Source organism: Simochromis diagramma, unplaced genomic scaffold (assembly GCF_900408965.1).
Source record: "Simochromis diagramma unplaced genomic scaffold, fSimDia1.1 OVJJ01000293.1, whole genome shotgun sequence".
Taxonomy (NCBI): Eukaryota; Metazoa; Chordata; class Actinopteri; order Cichliformes; family Cichlidae; genus Simochromis; species Simochromis diagramma.
The window spans coordinates 20,441,337-20,451,019 of record NW_024386801.1 but is presented as its reverse complement, the minus strand read 5'-3'; the positions used below and the strand labels follow the sequence as shown (position 1 = coordinate 20,451,019).

At 40.0% G+C, this 9,683-nt stretch overlaps 1 protein-coding gene across 1 annotated transcript; it reads left to right on the top strand.

Moving 5' to 3' along the window:
* Nucleotides 1-28: 28 nt before the first annotated feature.
* Nucleotides 29-5,311, top strand: borcs5 (BLOC-1 related complex subunit 5). Its single transcript, XM_040026473.1, has 4 exons — nucleotides 29-468; nucleotides 755-898; nucleotides 2,530-2,687; nucleotides 3,557-5,311. Exons 1-4 carry the CDS (start codon nucleotides 411-413, stop codon nucleotides 3,788-3,790), a joined length of 594 nt encoding a protein of 197 aa, XP_039882407.1. The 5' UTR covers nucleotides 29-410; the 3' UTR covers nucleotides 3,791-5,311.
* Nucleotides 5,312-9,683: the final 4,372 nt, after the last annotated feature.

Genomic DNA, 9,683 nt, shown 5'->3' with positions numbered 1-9,683 from the left:
CACTTTACAGCTAAGAAGCAGACCCCGTGATCACTATTTACGGAAGTGTATCCTCGTTTCGAATTGAAGTCTGCTCACAGGCATTTTTGTTGTGCTGTCATGCAGATATTTCTTAATTATTCAGAGCTAAATCGCTACATTGAAAAACATTCGCTCGGGATTCATTTATCAAACGAGCTTCCGGTAACCCCGTTTGTAACACATCCTAGCTGGCAATTAGTAGCTAGCCTAAACCGGTGAGCCCACAGCCCTTTTACTTCCTCTGGTCCTACATACTTAGTCCAGTAGTTGTTTAGGGTCCGTTTGTAGACCGTATGAACTCTGCACAAACTGGTTTTTAGCAGGAAACTCCAGTTTTTGAAAACGTTAACTGAAGCTAACTGCTAGTTTGCTAACCTAACGTCAGCACCATGGGAGCGGAACAGAGCGGAGATGCGGAGCACAAACATTCCGATTACAGCTCATCAGGTAAGGCTGTCTGCCGTGGTGGTTTTCTGTGTTAAGGTTAGTTTTAATGAAAAGTAAACCGAGCTGAGGTTAGGATTAAATGTCAAGCCACCTGCACCAACAGTCATCGGTATTACAAATCCTATTTGCATGCACCCTCCAGTAGTAGCACCACTACTAGTAGTATACATATAATAATGAAAGTCCTGCTGTCAAATTGTGTGGGTACTGAACTTTTTAAAAGTTACACATATTCCACATGTGCTGTGCTTCAGATTTGGTTTTCATTACATTTCTGTCGTTGCAGTGGTGCCATCTCCAGCAAAACAGAAGGCAAAGATGGATGATATTGTGGTTGTGGCTCAGGGGACTCAGTCAATGCGAAATATCCACAACGACCCAGATGTCATCAAGCTTCAGGAGATACCTACATTTCAGCCGCTTTTGAAAGGTAACGTTTAAGTCTCCGGAGTGCTGTCACGGATTTTTGTTTGGCACTTTAAGAGACTGTAAAAGAGGATCTGGGTATAGGGTTTTAGTGGCGGGTGCTCATATTAAATATGGCCAGAGTTTAAAACAAGCAGTATACCACCCGGTGTGCTGCTGCATGGTGGAGTAAACACAGGGCAAGATTGACTCATGTCCCATACCCAAGTCAGTTTTGGACCGATTTCAATGAAATGAAATAAAAATACAGTACCAGATCTTTGCATACCTATTTACAAGGACTGATGTTGTGCCAAAAAAGTGATTTCTGTGTTTCTTATATCTTGACTTATATTGGTAAATACACAGTAGTGAACAGAATGTGAACTGTTTTGCAAGTATGTGACAGAAGTGACCTGTTTTGCAAGTATGTTACCTTATTTTACTACATTGTAGTTAATCTAGTTCTTTTTGGTGACCCAAAGTAAGTTTAAAGAACTATAATGATATATTTGTTACAATTTCTCTCTCTTAAAAATATATAGATAGATATAGAGGTTGCACAGGTGGTCCAACTCCTCCACGTTGGTTCGTCAATACGTGCCTTTGCCAGAGGGTTTGCTATGTTTCCCAGCACAGTCTCAAGAGCATGGAGGAGATTCCGGGAGACAGACACTTACTCTAGGAGAACTGGACAGGGTTGTAGAAGGTCCATAACCAATCATTACTGCCAGAGCTGCAAAATAACCTCCAGCAGGCCACTGATGTGAATGTCTCTGAAAAAACAATGCGAAACATACTTCATGATGGTAGCCTGAGGGCCCAGCATGTTCTAGCGGGCCCTGTGCTTACTGCTTGGCACCGTTGGCCATTAAATACCCGAATTGGCAGGTCCATCTCGTAGCGTACCTGCTCTCATCTGTGAAAAGATGAGAGCAGGTACACTCCGAGTGCATGTGACAGCAACCTCACTCCCATTGGGTATCGGAATAAAATCCTTGGACTCACTGTCAGACCCTATGCTGGTGCACTGGGTCCTGGAAATAATTGATGTAAATAACAGAATATGCATTTAAATGCATCCGTAGCACAATATATGACCTATGTTGTATTTTTACATTTATCAAGTGGCACTGTGGCAGCAAATCCAATTTGGTGCAACGTACACATTAGCTGAAATACATAGACTGCATAGTGACCACAGTTTTTATTTAGTTATTTATTTTTTGCTTGATTGAAAAATAGAAAACTAAATAACTTCGCACTGCAACATTAGCTGTAAAGGCAGTGTAACAGTGTTTGGATTTCTGTGATCACCTGAGGTACGCCTTCATTATTCTCTTCAGACGTTTTGTCTGGCATCCTTCTTTTCAGCTTTCACATGTGCTGAGTTTTCATCTTGATTCCAATCAGTTCATTTTAAAATTCTGTGTAGTGGAGCTGAATGCCGCTGCAACCTATTAGCACTGTGTTAGAAGGCTGATAATGAACCAAAGTTCCTGTGTAGGCACACTCCTGAAATAGCAGCCTGCAAAGCTCTGTCACATCCTGTGCATTGCTAATTACTGTAATTACCAAGTGTTACACTGTTGTCAAGTGTTACCGTGTTCCTGCATGTTCAAGTAAGTCGGGTTTTTTTGCTTTTTCTCTCCACAGGAGTGCTGAGTGGCCAGACGTCACCCAGCAGTGTGTGTCTTGAAAGGTTGGACACCGCTCAGGTTCTGCAGCTCTGCATCCGGTACCAGGACCACCTACACCAGTGTGCTGAGGCTGTGGCTTTCGACCAGAATGCTCTTGTAAAGAGGATCAAAGAGGTAAGACTGTTTTTAAGTCCTTAAATAACTATATTAACTACATGGGATGTAAACATATTTTGTACCAGTACCATAAGCACTGCTGGCTGTTGTCACAGGCTGGCTGCTCTCTCTACAAGGGCAGATTTTTACTCCGGATGCTCTTTGTGATGCAGCACCAAAGGGATTTCCGTCTCCTCCCAGGACTGAGCCGTTTATCTCTTGCTTGTTGGGTGCATGTGTAAACCACTACACTATGGAGCCACTCACAAAGACCACATACATGTTTAAATAAACTCAAAATATCCCAATTAAATGTACAATATACAGTTAGATGGAACAAGTCTGCAGGGTGTGCACTTGCTAAATGGTAGGTGTGGAGGGTGTAAAACAGAAAGCACTAAGAAAAGGTCAGGGAGAAGACCAGGTGAGGAGAATGAGGCCATTCTGCAGATTTGACCTATAGCCATATAATCTCCATTAACTCAGTTGTGGGTGGGAATAGTCTGTTTTACTTAGAAAGCTTCCTAACTGAGAGAAGTGACCCAAATGTCCACAGGGCAGCTGTATTAAGAGCTGGACAGATTCCCTAAATACTCGGGAAAGGAGCCTCTGTGCTTTCTTTATTACCTCCTTTAACTAAAGACACAGTGGAATGTTCTTAATGAATAGATAAACAGTAATGCTGAACCACAATTCGGTGCAAGCACACAGCTGCTCACAAAAACAATAAACATGTACAAGTCTTTGCATTAAAATAAAATTGGGCCTCCTTATCAATCTAAAATCGTTACATATCGTAGAAGAAAAGTTAAAAGAATATAAATAAATAATCAAATTAAAAGGACACTTTGGTTTTTTTCACCTCTGTTTACTCTGTTTTTCTGCAGATGGACATGTCGGTGGAAACCTTGTTCAGTATAATGCAGGAACGCCAGAAACGGTATGCCAAGTACGCCGAGCAGATCCAGAAGGTCAATGAGATGTCCATGATCCTGAGACGCATCCAGATGGGAATCGACCAGACGGTGCCGCTGATGGAGCGCCTCAACAACATGCTGCCTGAGAGTGAACGCCTGGAGCCCTTCAGCATGAGGCCTGATGGGGAATCTGCCACCAAGTAGACTCTTGAAAATAAACACAGCTGCTTCCTACCTGAGTCTCCATGCAACTCTCCATCCAGGAGGAACAGCAGCTCTGTCCAGCTGGAGAGAATCTAAGACTTGTAACATTTAAAGAGGCCTGCAGCTTGGCTGTGTGTGATTGCAGCTGCTTGGGTTCGTTCTCCAAGTCACAAACAATTATGTGTATTCTTTTATTTATTGCAGCCGGGTTTGCTGAACACACATGCCAGTAATCAATAGATCAGCAAATATATTTTCACACCTGCAAGCTATCCTGATCAATAACCTTCTGGGTGCATTCATAGGTACACGTGACCCAAGGGAATCAAGCTGGGAGTTGTTGAGATGTTTTGCATGTTTTAAAGATTCTGATATGAATGTGAGCAACTTAAAAACATCTAAAGCTGCTGATCTGGAGGTTTGTGGACAGCCTCCTAACACTTGCCACCTGCTCCATAATTTGTGATGCGTTAGTTTTGGATCGTTACAAATGTGTGTTTGTAATCATGATGTTTGAGTTACTTTGTCATCATATCCCATCCCGGAAGTGCTTGTGTGCATTCTTTGCAATGTTAAAATTTCATTTTGGGATATAAAGAGCAAAAAGAAGTATTATTGCATAATGAGCATTGAAATTGTGCAGTGGAAGTAAAATCAGAAATCTTGTGTACTTGGGTTTTTGTGGGAAGGGAGACTTTAAATGGATGCTTTTGCTTGAGCAGCTGTGACAAGCCTGTTCACAATCAAAATATGTGAAAAATAGAAACTGTGGACTGTATATAGACGCTGATAGCTCAGGTTTCGTAAGGAAGGATAAAAACACGTAAATTGAGGTGCACACAAAACATTTGGATTCTGACTTCTGTTACAAAAAAGGCTTTCAGATCACTGCACCAAATGTCAGCATTAACTTTGACTGTTGGTCTGCACACCAAAGGTTTACATGCTGACCTGTTAATAAGCAGAAATGTAATAACAGTTTGCTATATTTTGATCTCTTTGGGGAAACTGATCAGGTTAACTTGATGGCTTCATCTACTGAGTAGTTGCCATGTTCGCTACCCTTACAGGGGATGGATTTGGGATTTTATGTGGTTTCATGTTCACTGCCTCTATTTTTTTTAAGAAGAGAAAGCAGAGAAAAAAGCTGTCAAGAAGACGTGCCCGTGTAACATGCTCTCAACAGTTTATTTTCTTTTAGGTAGAAAATAGACACTTTTTCTCTTGTTGATGCATCACTGACCTTTGTGTGTGTGTAAATGCCAGTAAAACTAATTTAGAAATTGGCTTTAAGGTGGCCCTGAGCACTTTGCAGCAGCTGTAGTGAGGACATGTTGGTCCACTAGGTGGTGCATGTATAACACATTTCACTGGCTGAGTGTCTCATTGCCCATAAACAGCTGTTTGAGTGTGGATGTTAGGACTTGAGAGTGAATGATTGTTAGCTTGTACATGCTCACTGTCACTGTAAAAATAAATAAAGCAGCCTGCTCCTGCGAGGCCACCTGTTTTTATTTTTCATTCCTTGTGTCAGAGCTTCATTTGTGGTTAGAACAGAGTTTATAACACACTGATTTATGTCATATCCTTTTTAACAGTGATGGATGCTCATGTCTAACAGCAATGAAAACCTCAAGTTAAGATTAAAGCTTAGCTGCCCTCACTGTGCAGCCCTAGTGTTTTATTTATCCTGATCAACATTTGTAGTGCTTTAGAGCGATAGCATTAGTTGAATCTGTTAATCACTTTTTAAAAGGGAATGTGAAATTGTCTTAATAATTTCGAAGTTTGTTGTGTCTGATAATAAATCGACTGTACTGAAGACTGCTGATAAAGTACATTAAGCACTTAAAGACACCACTTTGGACTCTAATGTCTGTTTTTCACAACTTTAATTTAATTTAATTTTTTACATTTAATCAATGATAATCCTAATCCTGCATGGGCAGGAAAGCATTAGGCAAAATAATGAATTAAGTGTTATAAGGGCAGGAACTTCAATAATAATAATAATAATAATAATAAACAAAACATATGTTACACCAATCACTAACAGAGGCTGTTGCATAAATGCTCAATCGACCAGCTTTAATGGATGCTACTTCTTTCCTGTGTTTTAATATCTGACTTTTAATCTTCTTTATTGTATAAAAAAATCTCAGAAACAATAACAGCTTCCAATAACCTGCTGCTTTGGAGATTTTTGATTAGTGCTGTTTCAATTTTGAGCTGGACCAAAGCTAGTGGGCGAGTGTACCCATTTCCTGTTTATATTTCTCTGAGGAAGAGAAAACATTTCTAGGAAAATGGGCAAAAGTCTGGTAATTTATGCTCTAAGCTCACGCATTTTACCTGGGTGAAAATGCATTAATGTCAGAAATGAAAAGAGTTTGGCCTGACTGCTTCGAGCTTATGAGAAGGCAAAAGTAACTCACATAGCCACTTGTTACAACTGAGGTATGCAGATGGGCTACAACAGCAGAAGACCACACTGTGTGCCACTCCTGTTAGCTAAGAACAGGAAACTGAGGCTACTTTTCACACAGGCTCACAAAAATAGAAGACTAGAAATACATTGCCTGGTTTCCAAAAGTTGATTCTGTTCATCTGGACGTAACGTTTTCAGTGGGAGAAACGTTTCGTCACTCAGCCAAGTGACTTCTTCAGTCTGGTTTAATTTAATGAGTCTTGATTTCTGCTGCAACATTTGGATGGTAGGGTCAGAAATGTGCATAAATGTGGTGGTGATTTCTTGGCTCTCCTTGGCCACCAACTGAGCATCAATGAAACGTCATGGCCTACATGAGTATTGTTGCTGACCATGTCCAATGCCACAAAACTCAGTTAATCTCAAACTGGTTTCTTAGACATAATAATGACCTTACTGTACGCAAAGGACGTCCACAGTCAATAGATCTCAATCCCGCAGAGCACCTTTGGGATGTGGTGGAACGGGCGATTCACAACATTGATGTGCAGCCACAAATCTGTATGCTGTCATGTTAACATAGATCGAAATCTCTGAGGAATGTTTCCAGCATCTTGTTGGATCTGTGCCGCACAGAATTAAGTCAGGTCTGAAGGCAAAAGAGGATCCAACCAGATACTTGCAAGGTATACCCAATAAAGTGGCTGGTGAGTGGACAGAATATACACTGTTACAGTGGCAGTGCCCACATTCAATCCCAAATAATGACATTAAAATATTTGCAAGGAAACTCCGTGAGCCTTAGACTACAGGCTGCCCCAAACAGTTTTCCCCACCGCCAGACCTGTATGGTAAAAAGACTGATTCTCTAACAGTCGAACACAGATGGGTGCATTAGAGAGTATCTTGCCCAAGGGTACTACAGCGGAAAGATGGAAGCAGGAATTCAGTTCAAATCAGTTTTATTTATATAGCGCCAAATTGCAACAACAGTTGCCTCAAGGTGAAGATGAAGATCCTAAATAAAGAGAAAACAGCCAAAACTCCATCAATCATAAGACTCAGTATTAGCAAGCACTTTGGTGACAGTGGAAAGTGAAAAATATCCCTTTTAACAGGAAGAAACCGCAGGCAGAACCAGGCTTCTGTTTATGAGCTGCAGCCAATCTAAAGAAAGATCAGAGTAACTCAAACTGCTTTTTTTCTGATAGTGAAAATCAAGGTTGAATAATAAGATAAACAGGGATTATTACAAACTTTAAATTACAACAAACTACTCTGGTAGAGTCCAAGAATAAAAATAAAGACTTTGAAATGAGAATAACAGGTTCTCTTTAGCACACGTCTGACAGTAGTTGAAGAGCATACTAAGAAGAATTTCCTGACACTGTTCCTGTGTTTTGATATGGCTGTCAGTTTACTGTATTTTGTATTGACTGTGCATGTATTGTACTAAATTTTAATACTACTAAAGCATGAAAAATAGAAAGGAACAAATCTGTTGGCGCCCTTGGCTGGTCCTCAGAGTTACATAGGGTGCTGTGGTATCAACTTGCAGCTTCCTTCGTGTGTGCTTGGATGAGCAACATCACAGAAGCCTGGAAGCCTGGTGATTCCCACTGGGGTTTACACCACATACGGACCAAACTTAAAGACTAAATCAGAATCAGTGATTAAAGGATGTTGCCTCAGAAAAAGCTCGCTGCTAATGGCGAGTGGCTGGTGGTCGGGGTTTTTTTTCTTCCCCCCTTGAGCCAGTGTGGTCTGATTAGAGTTCTTGTGTATGTTGTTGAATTTTTCATCAGCGTATAAACACCCCAAACTCAATTACACCTACAAAAGGATCCTCTTCCGGCTGGATTGCTTTGAGGTGCAGAATTAGTGCAGTTCGTTGACATATGGTACATAAGGCAGAGACAACTTTTCTGTTGAATTTAAAGTAGAACTCCTTTGATATGTTATCGCCTTTCATGTGTAAATTCAAATGGGTTAAAAAATGTCTTAAATGGCCGTGGGGGTATTGTTTGAACATTGGAACAGAAATGGAAATTGTCATTGCATTTATGCAGCAAGGAGGTGTAAAAGTTCCTCCAAGTCTTTGTAATGAAGAGCAGCTACCGACGCTCAGAGCTGGATATTAACGCCACGAGATGATACAATACGATCTGCCACCAGGAAATTCATTCTCCGAAATGAAAGAGAAATCCAATTTCCCCTGTATACTTCTCATTTGAATATAAATCAAAGGCTGGTTTGCTGCCTTTTTCCTTCCTGTTTTGCCCCACTTAAAATTAGAAACATAAAAATAAGTCCAGGCCTCTTATCCCCATCATCTCTCAGGTCAAAAATACAAACCGGCACTGGTTGTTTTTCTGCAATAAGAGTGGAAATTTGCCAGATAATTGTTATGTTTTATGTCTCTGTGCTCATTTAAAGAAGAAAATAATTCACAGAGTTCAGATAATTATGTGAATGACAGAAGTCATTTTATTTATCTTTCATATCTGCTTTCAACTTCTGATTGTGATTAAACCCCAGAAAATGACAAAAAAAAAATCAAAATGACCAGAACTATAAATTAATTTATTTTCCAAAAAGTAAATAATAAAATAACTTTTTTTAGTCCAGAGTGAAGATTGTTTTCTGTGACTGGAAACTGAATGTGACATTTTGATGTTGGTTGCACAAGACATGAAGTAAAAGTACAGAAACTTCCTTGGAATCTAAGACATGCATTTTCCCCTCGTAATTCCTATCCAAAGAAATAAAATAATACTGAGCTGATCAGCTGAGACTGAAAACATTAACTGCAACCTTGTGCAACTAATAGGAACAATTTTGTCTGTCTATTATTTTGAACAGTTAAAAATTGACTGATTATTTGATAACTAAAAAACAATATATTTGTTTGACATACTTGGGTCTGGGACCTAACAGAGCATTTCTTCTCCACCCACCAACAGGTCCCAGCAGATGCCTGCACCTCCACGAGGACCTGCCAGAAGTTTTCCTTTCTCTCTGAGCAGACTGTGTGATTGTTGGGGTTTCCTCTCTAATATTGTAGCATCATTACTCTGCAAAATAAAACTGAGTCAGCTGTTGTTGTGAATTGGTGCTATCTAAATAAAAGTGAACTGAAGTCAGCTGAACAAGCTGCTTCAGAGGAATTTTTAAAATGCCTTATTATTTAAACCTTTGGCCATATTTAGTATAAGGGTCCCATTGTAAACAATATATGACTGAATATAAAGAAAGACATGGCAGGTCTGCTGGGAGATGACTGTGAGATTTTTTTTTCTACAAAAAAATCATCGTCTTATCAGGTTGAAGCCATGTGGCCCAGAACTGTTGTAAATATTGTACCAGTGAGTAGTTTGAGGAAAAGCAAAGGTTGTTTTTAGACGATTGCCTGTATTGAATGTATCGACTTTCATTCTGAAGAATCAACCTACATGCTTTAAAAAG

Bases quoted from the DNA above. Each gene is read 5' to 3' on its own strand.
- borcs5 (XM_040026473.1), top strand. From the start codon at position 411: ATGGGAGCGGAACAGAGCGGAGATGCGGAGCACAAACATTCCGATTAC. The intron at 899-2,529 runs GTAACGTTTAAG...TTCTCTCCACAG, and splicing joins ATTTCAGCCGCTTTTGAAAG to GAGTGCTGAGTGGCCAGACG. The intron at 2,688-3,556 runs GTAAGACTGTTT...GTTTTTCTGCAG, and splicing joins TTGTAAAGAGGATCAAAGAG to ATGGACATGTCGGTGGAAAC.